This window comes from Anoplolepis gracilipes, chromosome 9 (genome assembly GCF_047496725.1).
Source record: "Anoplolepis gracilipes chromosome 9, ASM4749672v1, whole genome shotgun sequence".
In the NCBI taxonomy this organism is placed as follows: Eukaryota; Metazoa; Arthropoda; class Insecta; order Hymenoptera; family Formicidae; genus Anoplolepis; species Anoplolepis gracilipes.
Window position 1 is genome coordinate 10,222,799 of NC_132978.1, and position 24,373 is coordinate 10,247,171.

A 24,373-nucleotide genomic window follows, 5' to 3' on the forward strand; every position below is an offset into this window, starting at 1 on the left:
CTTGGCATAAATTCTTTGAATTGTGCACAATGCATTTCCGAAGATTGCGCACATGATTTTATAAAAATAAGATATAAGATGTGCATAGGTCTATTACTTGAATTAATAATTAGAAAGATTTATTAATAGAAACGGATTTTTGAGAACTTTTGAGTAAATCCTTACATTTAATGGATAAAATGTCATAATTTTACTTGATCAATAGATACTCAAATTGATTTTAAAATGAACTAAATTTTTCGTATTTATGTGATAATAATTTTATAAATATAAAAATGCATTTACTAAATTGTTTAATAAAAAATTAAGTTATTTGAATGCAGTAATGTCTTTGTATAAAAAATGGACTTAATTATATCATTGCGAAATAAGCTGTTTTTGCAAAAATAGATTTTTCAACAAAGAATTTAGCCAGTTTTAAAAGTAGATAAATTGATATACTGTCTTTTTACATAACATTATATCGAAAAAATGCATGTTCTATGAAAGAGATGACGTAGAAAAGTACAACTCATTGATACATACGGACACATGCATAATGCACATCACATACTTTGTTTTCTTCTCTTAACTTTTACTTATGGCATATACACAAGTGAATGATGCAGATGTTTACATAAAATCTTATGAAAGACTAACAATTATATGATGTATATGTGGCAGTTTATATATATATATATGTACTATTTTAGCATAATATATTTTGCATATAACGTCATCAATATCCGAAATAAAACATTGTGCACTTTATTGTAATGAAATTATATTTTAATTAAAACACAAACATTACTTAAGCTCTAACATCTTTTGCAAGAGAAAAAGAAAAAATTTCACTTTATAAAAATACGAACTGAATTGTAACAAATTCAATCTATTCACATCCTACTTTCTTGCGAAATTTTCGTTGCTAAAAAAATCTTCGATTAAAACAATGTTCTTTTGCTGTTTATATTGTTGCGTTTCATTAAAGTTAATCGTGACATCACAATTTTCAACGACAAAATTAATAACTATTTTTTGCGATGTATGTGACTATTAAATTCTTATTTTATAATAATATTTATTATATTATTTTCAATATATTTTATTCTTTTTATACTATTACTCATAAATATTACATATTTTTTAATAAAAAGAGATTAATAATATTTTTTATAATTAAATTTTAGAAATTTAATTATAAAGTCTAGAATCATAAATAATAAATATTTGTGTTATTACATTTAAATTATAATTACATAGTAAATTTTTTATTAAGTAATAAATATTGTGATATCACAATTATCTTAACAATTTTATATCGTTAGTCGCGTAGTGAATTAATAAATCAACAATTTAAATGGGAGTTTTTCGAAAGTTTTTTGTGCATAACATGATTTAAATTGTATATTTAAAATTTCAAAAATTTTTAATAATTATATTTTATACTAAATATAAAGTACAAATACCTACACATATAATACCTGTGTATTACATGTATTACTGATGAAATAAAGATGTAAGTAAATGCAATTGAATCTGGATTACGAAAAAGTTTTCTATCATATTTCTATGTTTTTTAGTAAATAAAAGGAGAGTAGCTAGAAGAATAACTTTGCTAGTAAATAAAATTACAGAGATCAACAAAGTGTGTATGCGTGTGTATGTGTAAAAGTCATTTTATCTATTTTTATAGAAACATAAAAATTTTATAAAATTCAAAATTTTGTAGTTATTTTTTTATTATTTTATAAAAAGAAAAATTTTATATATTATTAGAAAATTGGAATCACTGTGGTCAACGGAATGCATAAATCGCTTATTAAAAATTTAAAATGCGGGAAAATTAGAGAGAAAGAGTTATTGATAAAATTGCAAGATGATAAAATTATTGATAAAATTGCATGAATTACGTTCTGTTAAGGAAATGATCAAAGCTTTGATCAGTGTGGATTACAAGCATGTCAAAGGCACTTTTTTTCGCGTATTCGTTTTTTATAAGATGAAAATATTTTCTAGACAAATTGAAATTCTGCTCTAAGAAGTTATTTTTAAGTGCCAGCAAACGCAATCAATCGCGCACGAAATCGATCGTTTCTTATTCGGTGGCGTGAACGCGTACGGTATAATTACATTCTCGATTCAAACGTGCTATAAATTATGCATCAATATGTACAACGCATATGAGCACGCTCATGGAGTATGTTGAGTGTGGCATAGTTTTGCGTCTTTAATCAGGACGCAAAAAGATCCGTCGCAACTGGATTTTTTTCGCCACGCCTTTCCCACGTGTTGATTCTTTTTAACGGGTAACAAATCACAGCTGATAGGAGAATCAAGCTGCCAGATAGGTAGAATGAGGCGTCATAACTTCCAGTCGCATCCATGAACGCACCTGTTTACACATGTGAATATCATTTGAATGAATTGAACTTTTGTAATTGATTAATTATTATATCGTAAACTACAATTTATAAGATCGGCACATATAATAATGAATAACGAACGATATAAACATTTCCTGGAATCGAAGAATAATCGCTCTATCGCGGTCAGATAAAAGTCGCGATATGTAAATCAGTACTATTTCCACTAACTAAAGTGGATTTTTTTGTATTACTGTTTACAAAGATATATTACGAAGAATATAATCAGTATAATTATAATTACCTGCGAGAGGTGCGCCCACAGTCGCTGCCACGCCTTGAAACAGAAGAAGCAGTCCAAAAGCATTTGTCAGTTTTTCTAAACCGAGCAGATCCACAACGAGAATCGATCTCAGAGAAGCAAAGACGGCTGAAAACATGTTTTTGCAAACTTAATAAATATAAAACTAAATCGGTATAAAAATTCTAAATCAAATCATTATGAATCATATATAAGATACATACAAAAGATATATTTATATAGAGAAAAATTTAGAAGTTCGCATATACTACTTACATATACTGAGACCAAAACTGGCTGCATAAAAGAACTGATATTCCTCCGTTAGAGAAATTCCGGAGAGTATTGTGACTAAACCGCCGACACTAATAAACATATTATTCACGACTAGAGCATTAACTCCAGGCAAGCTGCTTGCTAAACCACAAACGATACGACCGATAGTATTACCGATACCAATCACCGAAACGAGAAACATGGCCGTAGAAGCATCGATGTTAGCTTTTATAGCTCGATCTACAAGAATGGCGAATAAAAGATATTTATTTTATAATAAATATTAAATCTAATAAATATTTATAAACATTTATTTTTTATTTAAATAAAAGTAACACGTAAAAAGAAATAGGTTACAGAGATATAAAATATAAATAAATAACGTAAAAAGATTTTAAAATTTAATAATAAAATCAAAATAAAAATTCTTTATTTTTGTTTAATTTGTAATATTATTTATTTATTTATTTATTATTTTACTTTTGTTTTCTAGTAATTTTTTAAATCGCTTTTTATTAATTTATTATTCGAATTTTATGTATTATATTATTAGAAAAAATTCTAATTTACAAGTTCTTTTAACTTTACATGTTTTTTAAACATGTAATTAATTGTAATTAAAAAAGCTACAAAGAGCAAATATTATATTGATCGATATAATACATACCTGGCACATACATAAAAGGTGTATAAAAACCCATCATGGTGAGCCCGCCAGAAATCGCTAGTATTAGAAAGGAAGGGCTTTTTAGAAGGCTTAAATCAAGCATTGTGGTCAGAATTCGTCGTACACTTTCAGGACACAGGTAGCAACTTCCACTCTCTTCCTCTGCCACATCCGTCGCCGTCGGCAGCCGCGTCACTGACATGTGATAACCGACTGATGATTGCTGCAAAATTGCAAGCTTTTGATAATTCTAAATAAAATGTATCTATACGAGATCGCGGATTTATTAACATCAATTTAATTTTAATCAAGTTTAATTTATTATTTTGCGTTTTTATAGAATTAAGATTAGAAAGAAGCAAACTTTATTTTCACGCCTCAAAAAATAATTTGTTTTTAAATATAATTAATATACATATATGAAAGTATTACATGTGTGAGGCTAATTGATAGAATTTACCTGCGATCTGTAATGAGAAAGTCTGTTCAAAGAGCCTCCATAAAAAATATCGTCCCTATAAAACGGTCTCTGCGGATCTTTTGGATTTCGTTTACCCATCTTAAGAGATTTTTGACTGCATTCTGAATCCGTTCGAAGGCGCCTGCCGCTAATCGTATGTCGGCGGATCTAAAAAATAAAGTAGAATATTTGTAATCAATCGCGCGTGATTTTTTTTTTTTAATATTATATATTAAGTATTTTCGTGAATTATACAAAAATATAGATGTTGGCAAAAATAAGTAATTCATGTTTCAAAACTTTGAGAATTTTCTAGGTCATCAGATCAACTTTTATAACTTGAAAAGTGCTAAATTTTCGTTTCTTGGCAATAGTAAACAATGTTACTTTTTCTTGTACGTCCATATATTTTAGACATTCATCACTTCGAAAATAACAAAAGAGATAAATGAGATTCGCGAGAATCTGGACTAATAAGTTCGCAATGTTCGTCAAGTCCGATGTAAAATTGAAACATTTTCCCGGTATTGTTGTTTTAATCTATCATTTAGCAGTTAAATCTAACAATCTTTAATTATGTATTTTATTAATCGCGACTGCATCTCAAACGAATTAGATAAACAATATATTTATGTGTCATATTTTATATATCTTTATTATTTACTGTGACAGTTTTAGGCAAACATTTGTTTTGGTTACGGTATCTTACGGTTAATTGCAAATTGCTCGAATTTACAGAGCTTTTATTTTTCATTCTTCTAACAAGTACGTATACTCTATACATATGTCGATCTTACCGTTGGTACTTTTCCATTTAACCGTTCCAAGTCGCCGCTGAGCAGATTGTTCTCCTCTTCGACTATCTTTTCTTCGTTCTTTACAACGTCCAAGTCAGGATATATTGGCACGGATAGCCGTTTCTCCGAAGTACTCACCTTCCTCTCCAAAGTTTGCGTCTCCACGTGCACCTTGTGCAGCGAATGCAAGGACTTAGATACACTGAAACATAAATCGATGAATCTCGTGACGTGATGCGTTAAAAGAAACGATTGTCACTATTGTTATTAATCGGAATCTTTCATTTATTACTTTACTATATTAGGGTTACTTCCGAAAAGTTCCGCTGCCGTCGGATATTCCGTGTTATTATTTGTGCCAAAGAAACCGCTTCTATTTGGCTGGGCGCAATGTAATGAGGTCGTTGACACATGATTTCCCACCAACGTGGTTTTTACTTCGAGCGGGGCGTTTTCTGGAGTGTTCTTCACCTTAATCCTCGTTGGTTTCAAAGGACGGAACATTGCACCGAATATGGCGCAATTTAACAGCATGCCTATAAGCCACACAATTCGTTCCTTCATTATCCATATTTACACCAACATGAATATTGTGTGTGTGTATTAATATTATATATAACTTTATTTTATATTAATATTTTAATAAATATTAATATATATAAATATATATGTGTGTGTGCATATATAATATTATATTGATTGATATAAATATTTATTCATTAATATGTTTCTTTATCATATCAAAATGGATTATATAAAGAGATTGTTGTAATGGATACTACAATTACCTTTAAATTTTTTAACATTATGCATAAAACCCACCTGCTTGAAATAACAAAGCTCCCCTCCAGCCAAAATTCTTTATGAGTATATCCGAGATCGGCGCAAGCAAAAATGCACCGATACCAGAGCCACATACCGCGATACCTGTAGCTAGTGCTCGCCATCTCTCGAAATAAAATCCGGTGGTTATTACAGCTGGAACGTATATCAGGCCCGCACCAATACCACCTAAGTTTTTGACAGAAAGTTTTCTTAAAGAAGGAGTGTTTATTATATATAAATCTCTAATATTTATGTTTTTGTTCTAAAATATATAATCTGAGTCGATTTCAGTGAGAACATTCTATTTATTATTAAATTTCTTTACAATATATTCTTTAATTTTTAATACATGTTGTATTATCGTGTGTAATCAATTTTTATATGTATTATTTTAAAATATATATATTAATACAAGATGCGGTCTGAATCTTGTAAAGAATTTTCTGCGCAAGATTGAATAAAAAAAAAATCACTGAAAATATCGTGTATATATATAAGAAAATTCTTTAAGAAATTCGATGGAGACATCAGACAACTGTGGTAATAAGAAATATTTGAGATAGAAAAACTTACCGATAGCACCATAAGAAATGTAGAGGAATTCGATAGATGTACTGAAATACGAGAGGACGAAGGCGATGCAACTTATTACGCTTCCTAATATCGTGACCAGTCTAAAACCATATCGGTTGGCAAGGGCGGATACGAAAGGACCTAAAAAAAGTGATACATAATTTAAGGAGGAAAAAACTGACAGATCAGCTATGTCAAAAGTTAATAAATCTAATACATTTGAGATAAATTCGACATTGCACAAAATACTTTTAGCCTTTTAAAATATAAAATTAATAATTGATTTGTGAGTTGAAAACTAAATATTTGCCCTGTAGAAAATATAATTTAATCTTGAAAACCCTAAATATTATCTTATATTGAACAAATTTTTTTATACTGTACCACGAAAATTTTATAGTGACTATACATAAAAATTCATGAAAATACAAATTTAATTTTATACTTTAAAAAGCTTATACTTTTATACTTCAAAAAGTGCTTTGCACAATGTCATTCATTAATCTTGAAATATATTAGATTAATTTTTGACGTAACTAATTTGTCCAGTTTCTCTTTAATTTATGTCAATAGTTTACTTTGTCGATGATTATGCATAGATTTTTAACCTTCAAATATCCGGTCAAATGGAAACATGCAAATCATTCGTTACTTTTATTATCGATCCGATCCTAATTGACTTTATTTAGCGACTGTTGTGTATATTGATTATTTGACAATATACGCAACTTTTACAGTTAGCACAAATCGTCAATAACAGAAAATTTAGGAAATTTGTAGAAATAACATATACCTATGTCATATATTTATAATTCTATTAATATATTGTTACCGTGATAACGATGGTATATAATATCAAATGGCAACATGTCATATTTAAAGCTATTAAAAGAAAAATATCTAAAAATATATCTCGCATATATATAATTAAAAATAAAAAATATTTATTAAATAAAAAAATAGAAATATTTTTTAAATAGATAAATAAATAAATAAATAAATATATATATATATATATATATATATATATATAGAGAGAGAGAGAGAGAGAGAGAGAGAGAAGTATAATTTAAAATATTTATTAAAATAATTTAAACTATTTACACATAAATTCAACATTCTTAAATAAATAGTATTTATAAATATTTTCCATGTTTCAACGTAATTTTCTAATTAGTTTGGAGTTTAATTTTATATTATATGGTAAATATTTGGTATTTTTTATATAAGTTAATAGTGAAAAAATTGCGCTTATAAAATATGAAATATATATATATATATATGTAATATATAAATAATTCTTAATTTTTGGGGAATATGAGTACATACAATATTAAAGATAAATTGTAGAAAATAAATAACTTTTAAATTATTATTCTTTATCATCATAGATAATTAACTGCATTTTTGGAACCCATGCATATACATTACTATGCTAATTACGTCCTGTACATGAAGGGTTCGTGGTATTTTTCATAATAACACATAAATTGTCATGTATTTTCTTTCAAATCTTAATTTAAAGTCATTAGATACTACACACTACTACACTTGAATTAAATTAAACGCCTTTATTGTTTATGAAATGCGATTACTAATTATTGATATCTTATCGCTAATCTGAGATTATAATACCTTAACAAAAATGTTGTTAAAAACATTCATTATACATTAAATTGAGCGCTGAATGAAAAAGTTTTCGTGTATTTTCCTGAATTACACTGCGAAAATCATCCTTGAGACTGATCGTATAAACAGTTACTTATTGCAATGCTAATTCGAGTGCAAATACAAGTGTCATATGCTACTTTATTGATCGATCCGATATGTATCAAAAAGATTCCACAAATGTGAGTTTATTATATCATTAATAATTTACAAACAGATTTATCAGTTACGTACATTTGGCAAAAACACAGCTATCTTTATCGTGTATTTTCGGCATCTTGTACAAAATATATTGCGTCAATATTGTAATTTGATCTCAAGGAAAGTATAAACTTTAGATTGTAGAATATTTTATCTAGAATAGATGAATTACATATTCAATCTATTGATTAAACGATGTGGCATATTTTATATCTCACGTTTTATTTATGTTTTTCTAATTTAAATATGAATCTGATATGAATTTATGACTCAGGATATATTTTTTTGTACTAATATATATATATAGTTTTATATATATATAGTTATATACATACTTGTTTAATAGCAGAACTGATAAAGCATATCATTATGTAAATTAAGTCTATAAAAAGACTTAATTTTATCATTATTGTTAAGAAGGAAATCTAAAATCTTGTATATTTTTTAAACAGTCTCTCTCTCTCTCTCTATATATATATATATATATATATATATATATATATATATATGTATATGTATGTATGTATAATATTCTTTATTTTTATTTCCAGATTTTTTTATTAAAATCTTATTAAGTTTATTGAATTTTAGGATCACTCCTTTGAATTTCTAATTACTTATCTCATTTTTATTTAACAATTTTTTTTAAACTCATTTTTATTAAACAATTTTTTATTTTTTTCAATTATTTTATATTTGAAATTGAAAAATAGTTTTGAAATCTCAAAAAAAAAAGCACGACATTGAAGCGCTAGGACGAAAAAGTATTATTTTAAATTTTCTAACAATAAGTATACAAAAATACCACAAAGATAATATTACATATTTTTATGATAAAATTAAATATAAATCAGAATGCAGCGTTATAAGCTTATATTAATATTTCTAGACTTGCTATTAAATATTACATACATGTCGCTACTAACCAGCCATGAGATAAAATCCAGTTTGTAATGAGCCGACAAGAGCGACTCTCGCTTTCGATATGGAAAATGCATCCGCAATATGATTTAGAAATACGCCGAAACTGAAGATGATACCGTCGACGAATAAATTGCACATGAAGGAGGCTGCGACAATTACCCAGCCCCATCCTCCATCAGGTGGTACCACCATTTCCACTTCGATGGTCTGTTGACCCACAAAACTTTTACAGTGATTCATAAGTATCAAGCAAAAATTACTCATTAAATGTTTTGCATAAATGTGTATTTATGCAAAATTGTTATAAAATAATTATTTTCATGTATAAACAAATTTTGTTGCAATTCTGTTTTGCTTAAGATTGAATAAAGATATTACTACATTCAAGAGTTAGAACAAGTTTTAAAGATTTTATTGATAATATATCGATTACTGAGAATATTAATAGGAATGTATACATACATATAAATAAGATGTTAAATTGAATTATCAAGATATATATTAGAATAAATCAAGATATTATATTAAAAATTATGATACTAGAATGATTAAATAAATAAAATGTAGATATAACTCTAGTAACAAAATTATTTTTTATTACAATATAAAAGACTGATTGTGAGTAATGTGTGATAAGAAATTAAACATTAACATACATGATATTGAACATGAAAATATTGTGGATAATATTCTCATATGCAATTTGTGTAAGCAATCATATGATAAACAAATTAAAATTTGCTGCGGCTCGATTTTTCAAGAAAAAAAATACAATCAACGAAAACTTGCTTTGGATTTATATGGACAAACGTTATAATGGAAATTGAAGACCTGTGACTTCTAATTAGTATGGAAATTTTTGCAGCCAGTGTTTGTTCATGTTTGAAAGAAAATGAGGGTTTATTTAAATAGCTATTAGATACAATGCTTTTAGCTACAATACTAAAAACAATAAAATTAACGAGACTATTCTCGAATATAAATTATTTAAAAATATACAAGAAAACAAATTTATAAAGATCTTACTGATAAACTATTGTAAATCTAAGTGTATTAGTTTTAATCTAAATTTTTTAAATATAAAAACTCGAATTTAAATATGATAATCATAATATTTTGCTTATGCGACAAACGATTTTTTATAATTATTAATAATTTATTGATAATTAGCTTTAGAAACAATTGTATCTTCTGTAACTTTTTGTAGATGTTATGTTGTATTCGTTATTTGTCGGAAAATGTGTATGATTTTTGCGCAAAACAAACAACAAAATTAAAATTTTCATACCTCAATCATTAATACAATTTAAAGATGATAATTATTGCGTAAGAAAGTTGTTTTTTTTGTTTGTTAGAAAATACGATGCATTATGATTTACCAAGGCAAACTCGGTAAATGTGACTATTTTCTGATATTTCAACATCAATGTCCGCTCGCTAAAAATTTACAAGGTGCTAAGGTCAAGGCCGCTCAGAAATCTGCCAAGAGACCGGCCTTTAGTATTTCGGTCGTTTCGTGACCCAAAACTTCGAAAGTTATCAATTCAAGCGCCAAGCCACATACGCTTAAAACATTAACTTAACCGTACATGATATATTTACTTCGATAGCTTCAATAATGTTTTACTTAATAAAATCTAAAGAAAAATTGAATTTAACAATTAATAAGAAATCAATATCTTTAAGTTTTTAAACAAGTTAAAAAAATTATGCAATCAAGTTACATTTTAATCATCTATATTGTCATTTGTAACTATAATTCTTAAGAAAAGAAACGAAAAAATTTATCTGTAATAAATTAATAATCATATTTTCATTTCTTATTTTTACTTTTACTTTTATCTCTGCTATACATTGCATTGCTTGCTCTCTATTGTCTTTATCAACCATTTAGTTTATTATAAAAGAGAGCCTTGATCTTATTTATTTATTATCTGTAATATTTAATGATATAAATCAATTAATACAAAAATATAAAAGATAAAAACTCAACGCGACTAAAGAGCGCAAAACGTTTCTTACAGTTTCTTTCAGAAATTGTCTTTTTTATTTTTTGTAAAGTTTCCGTTGATGAATATGAAAGTACTTTCTCACGAATCGAAAACACAAATGTATAATCCGGAGAGATTTTGTCAGAAAGATCTATTGTTTGCATACAGAAGAACGTGTGCCATCAGTCATTCGCAAAAAAATCAGAATGATTTTTTATTGTCGCTTGTGCGATGACATTAGGAACGAACGCAGGCAGCAATAATTTACGTTGTTAACTTTGAAGTGAATTGATAACGAAAAATTCAGTGGGGAATGCGTGTCCGCCTCTAGATGACCTACAACGAGACAAGGACTATCGGATCCCATTAGTATGTCGTAAATACAACGATATCGCGTTTGCAGTTTTTAATACATATGTATAACGATCCGCCCGTCACTTTCAACATGAATATACTGATCGCTGAAGCTGTATCGCGAGTAATCGCGTGATACGTTTTTTTTGCAGCTTTTGCATTTTGACGCACCTACAGTGCGCGTGTTATATGTTGTCGGCTCACCTCATCATTGTTATTGTCGTTAATGTCCTCGAGCTGCAGCTCCTCAATCTTATTGCAGTTGCGATTATTTTGCTGCGATTTGCTCGTATCGAAAATCTGCTCTTCCGTTTTGCTAGCTATCACCGTCGACATTGTCGTACCGTTTAAATATCTGAAACACATTCGCATACATTGAAATTGATGTTACAAAGACGAATGTAATAAATTCAATATGACTCGAAAAGTCAGCTGCTACAAAAAGTTTAAATTTATGTATATTTGGGAATATTAAAATTATATAAGATTTCCTTTCCTTTTCTTTCTTTTTCTTTCTCTTAAAAATGTTAACAAAAAATTTTATTGATTTAAAGTACTTGAGAACGCTTTTGAATCAAATGTTTTTTAATAATTTAAAAAAATAATTTTTAAATTTAAATATTTATGTAATGCAACACACGCACGCACATACATACACACAAACATACATATATAAGTGTTAGGATTACATGATGAAAAGAATATTTAATAATATTTTTATTAAATAATATTTATAAAGCATTTCACGCAACATCTCGATTGTCTGAATTACAAAAGTATTCAAATAAATTTAATTTGATGAGCAAATATTTATAGTTTTTACTAATTTTCCTGTTATTTGCATTGGCATTTCACGATTTCATTAAGAAGCAATAAAAATTGAGTAACACACAATGAAGTTCAATTGTCGCTCAAAAATAACGAGTAATATTCGAAATGTCTATGCTTGATTATTTCTCGTATCATAATTAAACAATTAAACTTGAATTATTTCTATTATATAAATGTCTATTTCATTTAACATTTTCTATGAAAAAAATACGAATACTTTTACGAACAAAATTTTATAATTAACAATATATTGTTTTATCATTTGAATAGTTTAGTGTAGTCGTAAAATATATCGTTGAGCAGATATCGAAAAATTGATATCAAAGATTAATGAGTTGTGAAAAAAATTGCTTTTCTAATTGATTCGTTTTAAGAAAATATCTTTTATCAGTGTCACGTGATACGTTGTTTTTAATTCTGGTAATTACTAGAGAAGTAAATGAGAGAAGTAGCCGATTGGTTGCAATAAGTTACCTTATCAGGAAAAAAGTGGATAAACAAACAATTATAGAATTAGATGATTTCGCTATCGCAATCAGTCGTTACGGTAACAAGCAAAATCAAGCAGAGTTAGCTTTAAGAGAATTCTTTGATGAATTTAGAATTGATTGTTTTATTTCGAGAATATCTAAGATTATTATTTATGTTATTAGTTAATTTTAGATATATTAAATATTTTTGAAATTAATTTAAAATAAATATAAAGTTTCTATTTTATATATATATATATAATTAAATAAATTTTACTGTATGTATATGCTTCAATGCAAGTAGTTTTTTGGAAAAGATTTATAATATTCAGTCTCTTATAGTTTATATAAATTGTTGACCTCACAATTAAAGAAGTGCAGAAAGATGCTAAATTGAAAGAAATTCAAAGAATTTGTATTAAAATATGACTTAGTAGGTCTGAGATAGTTATGTATGCATATGTGTGTGTTGTGATTAAACTAAAAAAAATCAAACAATTGTTCGTTGAAACCGTACTTATTTACTAGCCCAATAAAAGTTCATGAGGACTTATTGAAATAAGTAATTATAATAATGGTTGACACGTCTGAAATGTCGCCACGTTTTAAGTATCTTGTATTTTATAAATCCATGATAAGATAAATCCGAGAAAATATTTATTTCTGATATACCACATACAAATAACTTCTGCAAATCAGAGCATCTATCTTATATTTGATACTAATTTTATGATGTTTCGCAATATACATGTGAATATGTTATCTATTTCTCAGATACAATATCAAAAATGATTAAGAATTACGACCTCATTTTTCGCGCACGCACGACGCGACATTAAAAAAGCTATATTATATGCACAACAGCTTCCGTGTAAACTTTAATTGATAACGGATGTTTATTTTTAACTAACTTAGTTTAGATTTCGTTCTCTCTTACTAAGCGATAATCAGCAAAAGGAGAAAGTAAATTCTAAAACTTTACAAAGCATTCGAAATATTAAATTCTAAAACTTTGTTTTACTTTTTTGCTCTTATTGGACGATTTCCTTTAACTGTAATGGCTTTAAATAAATTATAACAAAATATTGATGTTAAATTTATAGATTTGTAATATAATAAGAATGAAATATAAACGCGTAATATTTTACGGGAAAATATATATTATTTAATTACTTTTTATTTTATAACAAAAAATTAAATTGGCGAAAGGCTGTAGAGAGCAAGGAAGTGAGTCAACTCAGAACAAAGCATAATGTAGTGTTACAAAAATATACATATAATTCAACGAACCAAGATATAAAAATGACAAAAACAAATAAAAAGTTTTAGATACGGTAAATAAAGCAAAACTAAAAATGAATAAGCGAACGTTTTGGGCTCCTGTTTTGAGCCTTCTTCTTTGACATTGTAAGTACATTACCAATCATCTGTACGGTTTAGTGACTTGTATCATGTTAAAATGAAATTGAATATTTCTAGGATTCAACTGGTACTGTAATCAAGTAACTAAGCTTTTTTAAACTACATGAATTAATTCTTCTCGACCTACCAACCGTGGAGTTTTATTTAAAGGACACTCGTGAATTATTTTTGTATGCGTTGTTTGTAACTGCGTTTCGCCGACGTTTACTCATGATTTTTTAATAATTCTGTAATTTTATCTTTATATTTTTATTATTTTTTTTTAATTCTACACATTTATACTTCGCGCTGAAGAAGGCTCAAAACAGAAGCCCGGCGAAAGTTCGCTTATTCATTTTTGATTTTGCTTTATTTACCGTATTTAAAACTTTTTATTTATTTTTGTCATTCTTATATCTTGGTTCGTTGAATTATATATTTTTGTAACACTATATTATGCTTTGTTCTGAGTTGACTCACTTCCTTGTTCTCTACAGCCTTCCGCCAATTTAATTTTTTGTTATTTAAATGAGAGCTCTTTTTATGTTTTTTTTATTTTATATTACCTAAGTTTATATTAATTTTATACTTATTTATTTATTTTTATATATTAGCATTATGTATTGTTATACTTCACTTATAATCGTATATTTAAGAATTATTTTCTGAATATTTATTTATTTTTATTATTTTTCTGAATATTTTTTTATTACTCTGTCTGAGATTATTGAACATGTATGGTCTGTAGATTTGAAGAACTATTATTTTTTTAAACACACGATGTAGATAACATATAAGCATTCATGATCCATGCTATTTCACATGTAATTAGTTACATAATGCCGATTTTTGAGTTTTAGATAAGATATAAATTATTATCGTACTATTTACATATTACATTAATGTGTGATTGACATCGCACAGAAGATTAAGTTATCTATCATGATTGAGTTACACTCAAAGACTTCTAATTAACGCGTATTTTATATGTGCATTACTTTTTTTCTACTTTGTTTGACATAAGTTTGACTTAAAAAAAATAAGACTAGTAAAAGTAAAACGAATACATTGTACGATACATAGATATAAGATATTTGCATATATGCTCAAGATATTATATTATGTTCCCGCTATAATGACGTAGAGATTCACATCAATGATAATAAAGAAAATAATGGAGACGAGAAAAGAAAAATGTGATGAAATAAGGCAATCGCAGAGATTCGGACATGGCCCTATAGTATAATCACTGTTCTAGAAATAAGGATGATTTTTGCAAGAATGCTGATTACCTCTTTAAACGTCAAGATAAACCATTATCGATGCGCAATGGACAATGCAATTCTGCTAACTTACTGATAAATTATACTTATTATGTATGTATTTATTGAGCAAGCAGACATCTTACTTTTTACTAAAGATAAAATGCCAATAAAACTTCATAGTTTTACACAATATACCATAGCACGTGAGTATTGCATCGATCGACAATAAATTATTGCCACTTCAAAGAGAATTATCATCCGCGAGGGAATAATGAGAAGATTAAATACTCATAATGATAATTGTGATCGCAACGTGACCAAACTCGCCTATACGCCGAATGACGGTTATTATATCTTTTCATAAAAAGAAATAAAGAGAACACAATACTTGCTCATACTGATACATTTTTAATGTTTGATAAACAATGCAGTATTGTAAGCGATTGATTGTTGAAAAAAATTTAAAGATATAGTGTATTTATGCGTTATCGCAACTACAAAGTGAAGCGGCAAGATTTTTATTGATAAGAGAAGTAATTACCGCGGAAGTTGAAACGCATAATTTGTGCGAAATTGTAAGTCATAGTAATAATTTTATAGATTTTGTATTATGGTCTTGTATTATTATTATTATAATATGTTTTTTGTATCTCCTTTTTCATGGAATACGTCAATAATTTTTTTTATTTTGAATTATTTTATACTTTTAATTTGTTTCTTTAATAATATTATTATGCACTCCTAAAAAATACGCGTACTTCCTCCGTTTTTTTGGCAACCTTAAGTTGACAGCAATCGGGAGTAAAAACAATCGAAAGAATGATTTTTAGATTATGCGCAGTCATTTTAACTTGTATTGTCGATGTACTGAAATTTTGAAGCTTGGAATTCAAAGTGCAAAACAGCATGCAAACAGAAATCATGTCTCAAATTTAGCCGTACTACTTGAAAGTTGTTACTTCAAAATGCTTTTGTTTCACTCTTGTACGATGATCTGTTCGTCTAATATGGCCTATTAAAGTTTAAAAAGAATTTTTTTGTTTAAAGTGGAATAACTTGGCAAAAAAAAAATCGTACGAAGAAAAATAAAAAACGAAATTAAAGCTAAAGGAATGATAACCTTTCTCTTGAAATTTGTTTGATAGACCAGAAAAAAATCACTTCATTCGATGCGATGCGTTAAAGTTGAGATTTCCATTTCCTTATTTGCCTTATTCCGCTTCGAAGTCACATAATTTCAAAATTAATAAATATATCGTCATTAGGCTAAACGCACCTCAAAGTGGACATTTTAAACTTTAATTTGCTTTTTTGTTCGTTTCAGTAGAATAATTTTTCGCAAAGTTACAGCACTTCAAAGTTTGACAATGTTTTTCGTCAAAAAATTGTTAATTTTTTTGAGGAGTGTATAAGATTTTAATATAGGATTTCCATAATATTTCAAATTTTGTAAAACATTATCCGCTTAATAAATAATAAATAACAAAACTTCTTTAATTATATGCTACAAAAACAATTAAGAATGTTGAGTATAATTAGGTTATCTAATTTATTTATATTCGAGTTTTTTTGTCGTTAGTTAGAGACTTTTCATTTAATATTCTCTTACAATTCTTTATTTTCAGAGTCTCTCGTAGTCAGCATTTTTTTATTTCATGAGAATATGTACATAAAAATATATATGTATATAAATTAGATTTCAAATGTGATGCAAAAAAGGATGATATTTCTGTAAATATATTTTAATTGTCATCTCTTAAAGCGCTATACGTCTCAAAGATCATATGTAAGTAATATTTTTAGTATTTGAAAAGTGTTCGCATATTTATTTTATGACTATAAGTTGTTGTAAATTGCATTCTAAAAATTAAAAACGTAGTAAAATGTTTCTTTGATAAGTTTAAACTGCATAGTACTTGCAAGAGTTTTCGTAAAATATATTTCTAATAAACTGTATAAAATGCGCGCTGGCCAGACTATTTCGATAAGTATAATAAACGATATTACACTTCAATAAAAGATATCCACTCTGCTCTTTATGATCTGACTCTTTCCAAGATATCTACAATCTTATTCCATACTTTCACGTCCTCAATTTTTCTGTGCAAACCGATGACATATAAAGACCCGATCTTCATTTACTTCATCAGAAGTCGATAAATATTGATATTTGCGTGAACCGATTTACGCTGTGGCTGCAATAACATAATTATCGCAAAAGTGGTTCCGAAATAGTTTTCTGAAAGTTCAACAAACATTATAAAAAACTGACCATTCGGAAGATGTTTTTTGCGAATTGTCATTAAATTATTATTGTAGAATATGTTAAATTCGATATTATAAGAATCACAATTTATTGTGAAAATTTAATATCTTATGGTGTTTTGGAAAAATTTTAAATTTTATATCGATTCAAAAGATGTTTGATTATTGATAGAAATATATAATAATCATAACGAGATTTAACAAACTATCAAAGTGACATTTTAGTTATCCGAAAAAGATTTTAATCGCTATCTTTAAATAAATTGGCCAATAATGAATTGAAAGTGTTCGCCGATTTTTATCTATCTCATAGCTGATTTCTTTAAATTTATAGAGATACTATCGAGAAAAATTTATTACTCCGAAATTTATGAATCAGTTCAATTTCATTGCCTCACTTTACGTTATGAATGAGATACAACAGGAGATTGAGTATAGTAAAAATAAAAAGATATAAATAAAATATATAATCTCCATGTAATATAATAGCATCGCTATTTTTTATATGTCGTTTAATTAATATATCAAAAAAATATATAAAATTATTGAAAATCAAATACAAAACGTCAATGTCATTTTTTTAAAAATGTGTCTTTATAGGATTGATTTATTCAGTTGCACTGAACTAATTTGGCAATATGTTTTTCATACACATTTCGTCACTAATAAAGGGGGGAAAAGTTGAATTATATATATCGGGATCAAAGTTCGAAGAGACTTATCTAACGACTTTGCGTGCACTGCATTTATTTACTAACAATACTTGCGATTCATGATAACAACACGTGTCAAAAATTTATACAAGATCGCTGTAGAAATAACCACAGACAGGTTATTAAACCGTATTCTTCTCACGCTTTTGTCATTTTCTTTTATACTTTTATTCCTCAGTTAGAACGAGATTGAAAATTTTTCTAAAGACACAGATTAAACAGAAAAAGTCTAATATACTAATGTGTGATATGATTAATGTTTGCATGTTCTGTGATAGGTGGATAATTAAGATAATTATAATAATTTAAAGTTTAAAAAAAGAGAAATGTGTTAAATAATCTTTTTAATTAAATTTAATAACTGATAATTATATAAATGTATATGTGTGTACTTATAAAATTATATATATAATTTTATACGTTAGTTTTAAAGTTATATTTCTGGCAATCTTGCTATCTTATGCACATGAAATAGTCTCTGCATCTGCAGGATTATCAAGTGTGCGAAAGAAATGTCATTTATATAAAAGACCTCCAAATCACACGACTTGCTGATTAACTTTTAAATTCCTCACGTAATGAACTGGATGGATTCCATCATGTTCGGTGATGTAAAAAAAAGAAGATACGCCGAAAAGGAACCAGATGATGGCCTTACTATTAAAAATATTCGTAACTATCTTGAGTCTTTTGAAACAACTTTTCTACTATCTTACGTTCTGACATTCCGATTAAATTTCATAGTTTTAAAAAACACCTGCTCACGGTATTCAAATTTACGAAACATTTTTTTGGACTGTATCTTGTGAAAAAATCCACGCTAGAAATAATTTCTTTATTTTATAGTATATATGTATATATCTTTGCAATATGTGTTTATGCAACTGATTATGAGTAGTTCCGTATTGCAAAGTTTAATTAATAGATGAAAGTAGTTTCCTAACGTAATAAATGCATGTAAAAAGCAACAGTGTTCAATAAAATAAGTAGAGAGAAATTGATAAATATATGATAAATATATGACTATATATTATAATATATATAGTCTATAGGCTATATATTATAATATATATTTAAATTAAAAGTAATACATATAATATATATAATAAAATTTTAAAAAGAGAAGTCTTTTAAAAATATTAGAAAATATAAAAAAACTTTAATTTAGATTCGCTTCAAAATAAATTCAGCATCAGATTCACGAGATCTTGAAGAAGTTACAATGCTATGCCGTGGTGTTGGTATAAAAATACTTTGAATCTAAAAATAACTATAGAGAGCAGATCATGATCTCCCACAACAATGCGCAGACACACAGATATATTATATATCCTTTCATTTATGATTTTATCGATAAATTCTGGCGGTTATTTAATTATTTCTTCCATGATTTTTAACATTAATTGCTCTTGGCATACTATCGATTTTAATATTTGGTTAAATATTTAAAAGAAGCTTTCGATTTTTTCGGATGTTTCTTAAGGAGACTAAAAGTGTAAAATTTTTCCTTTCTTAAGAATAGCTATTTAAATATTTCTAAATATTAGAGGAGGAAAATATACATATATATCTTCTTACACATAAATACTTTATCATTTTTTACAAATATTTCGGATAATGATTGCCGCGTTTTTAATACACTATTAATGAATATTAATGTACGCTGTATCATAAACAGCTGCGCGCAAACATTCGCGTTTACCATAATGAATCGAATATCATATAAGTAATGATACTTGTAAATTTTCATTAATTTTTTATAATTGTGGTTCACTGGGGTTTATCGATAGTAAAATATTCAACGCACGTGTAAATGTGCATTGTGTACGCATGCGTGGCTAAGTCTGCGCGGGAAACACTCGCAGAAGAAATTCCACATGGCTATGATATCAGATCCGTCATTCTTTTTACTTCTTCCATATTCGCACTCACTTTCTAAAATATTTCCAGCTGATTTTCATGCTCTTTGTCTCTTTGTTTTAAGAAAATAAAGTACATTTAACATAAAGACGGAGACGTATTACCTATTTATCTTTCCGAAATCACTGTCACCGACCGCCAAGTCCCGATGTGCCGAAAGAAAAGAGAGCCGAAGAAACGAGATACACTACTCGCCCGCGCGTACGTGTGCGTAGACGCGTGCAAACGCGTGTACTAAAGTGTCGCGCGCTCCGATTCCGAACGGCGCGACTTTACGTCGGTGATAACGACGGGATGTCAGATTGGCCCATTTTGGAGTGGAAGTGTTGCGAGTGTCACGATGATTCCCGTCGGGCACGAGATATACAAAAGAGATTTCTATTTTCTTCCTTCCTTTTTTTTCTTCATTTCATGACGTTTCTTCGGGAAAACTGTTTTTGCCCGATAAGCATTGAAGTTAATTAAAGATTATAATCTTTGAAGAGAATCTTGATAAATAATTGTTTCTCGATTTAAAAAGTCAATCAAGAGTTTGTGCAAGCGCGAATAATGTAGGTTAATCATTATTTTGTGATCTTTTTTTTTATTTTTAATTAAAATGAATTATTTAACTGATTGATATATCATTGATATCGTTATGGTTCACGACATGTGAATTAATTCGATATTAAAAAAAAAGATACTAGATTACTAATAATATTGTTTTTATTAGCGTGCAAACATATATTTAGATAAAATATCATAAACTCTGAAACTGATGCTCTATTTCAAAATCATAGTTGATAATTATAAATCGATCGCATATTATATCTCCTATACGATAAGATTTTAAATGCTCATATTAAAACGAAGCACTGAATATTTAATTTGCACGTCTCGTTGTGACGGTTCGGAATGACGCAATGATCGTAGAAAGTTTCGGTGCTGAAAATTCAGGGTCGACCGTTTGTGAATGAATCGTTATTTATATATTGCGAATTTAACGACTGATTGCCCTAAATTTCTGCAGTCATTTTATATATCGATATATTCTCAGGATGAGATCATACGAAAATTAAACGTGATCATTAACAGCATTATGAGGATTTCATAAACAGATATAAAAATATAATTGAAACATAAAGATGAGTTTGTTAATGTAATTTTTATTTTTTATGGATATTATATAGAATATATGCCGGATGGAAATATTTATCATAAGAATCTGCCATACCTGCCGTACGGTGTGATTGAAATAGGTCACCAAATTTCAAGTGACTGCATCTATTTATTATACGCATTACTGATATCGTTTGCTGATTACGCGAATACATTATGTAAATTTTAATTAAATTTGATGATTTGTATTTCACAGCAAAGCGCAACAACATTTGTTTGCTACTAGCAATAAGTTTCCGTTAAGGATAAAGAAAATATAATGTGAATAAAAAATTATTTATTAGAAAAAATAATGTACCAAAGTATATAATTTAATTTTTACATTTTAAATAAATAATTATATAAGTAAATAAATAAATAAATATATATATATATATTATATATAATACAAACATAAATGAAACTAAGAGTAACATTAATAATGTTATGTAATGTAACAATGACTAATGTAACTTTTATCGTTATCTAAAACAAATTTTGTTATAAAATAACAACAATTTAAACGCTATTAATATTTGTTTGTTTTATTTTTTAATTCTATTCTCGATTTTATAATATTTAGAAGACCTGTAGTCAGTTTGTAGCTTTAATGTCAAGATTCAAGTTTATACGTTTTATATTTCAGATTTACATTATGTAGTAGCATGCGTAAATATGTACATAGGTATTTATACATGTGCGAATTTATTATAGATTGCAAATATGTCTCTCGACGTCGATCAGATACACACTATGCATAACTAAATAAAACCTAATGTACCGAGCCAACTTAAGCAATATACGTGTACATTATATATATTTTGATTATGCAAATTTAACTTTAACTGTGCGTGCTCATTGTGCGTACATCGAGCTGCAGGCGCTTTTAGAAATCGCATTGCGATCAAATAATCGTATTGCATGATTGAGTCGTTCATTTGTCATAATAGATAGTCTTACTGTGTCGAACAAATGTGACAAACATGATGAATAATTTCCGATCATTCTTATCTCCTTGTAACCTACAAGGCGATAGAAACCGAACAAGTATTGTGCAACTACATAAAATTAGTAACATATAAAATAAAATATTCAATTTCCGAACGTATATATCTTTTTTCAAATGTACATAAAATTTTAGAAACTGATTTTTGTGTGAAGAATTTTTATACTATTGGATAAAAAATGTCGAGGAAGATATCAAGTTAAAATTATATAGATTAAAGCTTCAAGAGTAGATCGGATGCACATAGTATAGCAGGCGCCGCGTCGTACATTAATTATACAATGGCGCAAGTGCCGTCGATCAACGATAAGGATTTCGTAGGCGACTGTCCGATAACCCGTTTCACAGAGCAGGAGATTGTACGAACGCGCAACTCGTTTTTGAAGTTTTCAAGCGTGTTAATAGCAATGACATTTGGCGCGACATGTGACGTAACGACGCGATTATAGATTGATAAGTGAGCGACGACGGTGAAAAGTTTGCCGATGAACTCAATCCTTCATCTTGAACGGATCGAGATCCATGATAGAGATCTATAGATCTTCATTATTCACTCGCGTCGTGCTCATTGGCAAATAATTACTCAGTTGCAAGTCGCGAGGACAACTAACAGACCATATGCGAAAAAGCTGTTATGGGGCGATTCAAACACACTTATTGCGTGTGACACGAGATCGTGCTACGCAAAAGTACGCACCGTTGTCAATTCGGAGTGTCATGTGATCGTCATTTTCTATAATCAATTAATTAATCATGACTTTGATCAATGCCGGTTCGCAAAATGCTTATTTTTTTTTCTCTTTTAGAAAACAAATTTTCTAAATATTGTTTATGATTTTGCATTCTATGAAAGTAGAAGAGAAAAATGCGGAAAAATTGAACATTTATTTTTTTACTATACTAACTAATTAATTATAAATAACACATGAAAAGTGTTTTTAGAAATTAAGGAAATATATTATTATTTTAGACCAATTAAAAATAATACATACACACTCGAATAACAAAAATTATTTTTATTTGTAAAATGTGGTTTATTTAGTTTGTAAAAAACTATAGATTTCTTTTTGTTAAAGAATTGAAATATTTTCTATTATTCAAGAATTTATATCAATTTGTTATTGTATTTTATTTTTGTTATAAAAGTCTTATTTTTTAATAGAAAATATAGTGCATGTATCTTTTCTGAAATTTCATAAAATATACCGTAACAGTTTCTAGATTATTGGAAAACGTAAATGAATTAATTGCATGTAAATTACATATTATTTTATCGCGGTGATATATTTTATTGCAATTTACTGCACTTACCGTTTTATTCTGTCAGATGATCGCGAATTTGTGCGGTGATTTTCCTTCTACCACATAGGCAGACAAAGCAAGACGCGTCTTTTTTCTTGGAGGCGCTTCCACGGTTTTTTTAGCAACAGCTCTTTGTTTGTCTTTCTCTCGGACGATCCGCGGTACGTCAGTGGTCCACATGCGCGAGTGATTCAATGTATTATCGTCATGTTAAAACGAATCGACGCGCGAACAAAATAAATCCTTATCGCTCTCATTTGCGCGACAAAGGCCAATACTTATGTGAATTCGCTGTTATTTCTTTTTTTTCACTTTTTTCACCCAACACTAATTACTATACACCTTCGTAAAAAAAAAAAAAAAAAAAAAATGTACGCGCGTGTACGGTGATATGATCACACGTTTCTGTTCGTACGCCAAGAGTTGACGATAAAGAAGGTGGACAACTCGCACGGTATAACTTGTAGTCGCTCAGAATTCTCGTTGGTTTGCAAGCCGACGATTCGCGACTTGCGAAAGCATTTTTCTATACCTTCCGCGCGCAATTTCCTCGACAACTTCGAGCTCCCTCCTGCATTATCCGCTTGAACGAAAGTACAAGTTTTACTTGCGGGACTTGGTCATGCAGACTTGGCTTGAACCCGCTCTTCTCCCTCTCTTGAGAACGTATAAGAAAAGAGA

At 28.1% G+C, this 24,373-nt stretch overlaps 2 protein-coding genes across 6 annotated transcripts in view; one reads left to right on the top strand and one right to left on the bottom strand.

Annotated features, from left to right (window-relative positions):
- Positions 1–24,373, top strand: part of LOC140669171 (gamma-aminobutyric acid receptor subunit alpha-6) — a 117,709-nt gene that overhangs the window by 33,177 nt on the left and 60,159 nt on the right. The window lies entirely within an intron of this gene.
- On the bottom strand, positions 1,286–24,292 carry LOC140669334 (monocarboxylate transporter 12). Of its 5 annotated transcripts, none has more exons than XM_072899076.1 (12): positions 23,702–24,292; positions 11,587–11,737; positions 9,040–9,244; positions 6,245–6,385; positions 5,669–5,857; positions 5,139–5,382; positions 4,847–5,048; positions 4,050–4,217; positions 3,590–3,812; positions 2,923–3,162; positions 2,650–2,775; positions 1,287–2,374 (listed from the first exon to the last, which is right to left on the bottom strand). In XM_072899076.1, exons 2-12 carry the CDS (start codon positions 11,716–11,718, stop codon positions 2,214–2,216), a joined length of 2,031 nt encoding a protein of 676 aa, XP_072755177.1. In that variant the 5' UTR covers positions 11,719–11,737; positions 23,702–24,292; the 3' UTR covers positions 1,287–2,213. The 5 variants fall into 5 exon arrangements, with proteins under 5 accessions (XP_072755179.1, XP_072755180.1, XP_072755177.1 ...); XM_072899075.1 differs by lacking the exon at positions 23,702–24,292 and adding an exon at positions 20,352–20,523; XM_072899078.1 differs by lacking the exon at positions 23,702–24,292 and having other exon boundaries at positions 1,286–2,374; positions 9,026–9,244; positions 11,587–11,721.

Bases quoted from the DNA above. Each gene is read 5' to 3' on its own strand.
- LOC140669334 (XM_072899076.1), bottom strand. From the start codon at position 11,718: ATGTCGACGGTGATAGCTAGCAAAACGGAAGAGCAGATTTTCGATACG. The intron at 5,383-5,668 runs GTGGGTTTTATG...TGTGGCTTATAG, and splicing joins AGCTTTGTTATTTCAAGCAG to GCATGCTGTTAAATTGCGCC. The intron at 2,776-2,922 runs GTAAGTAGTATA...ACATGTTTTCAG, and splicing joins CAGTTTTGGTCTCAGTATAT to CCGTCTTTGCTTCTCTGAGA.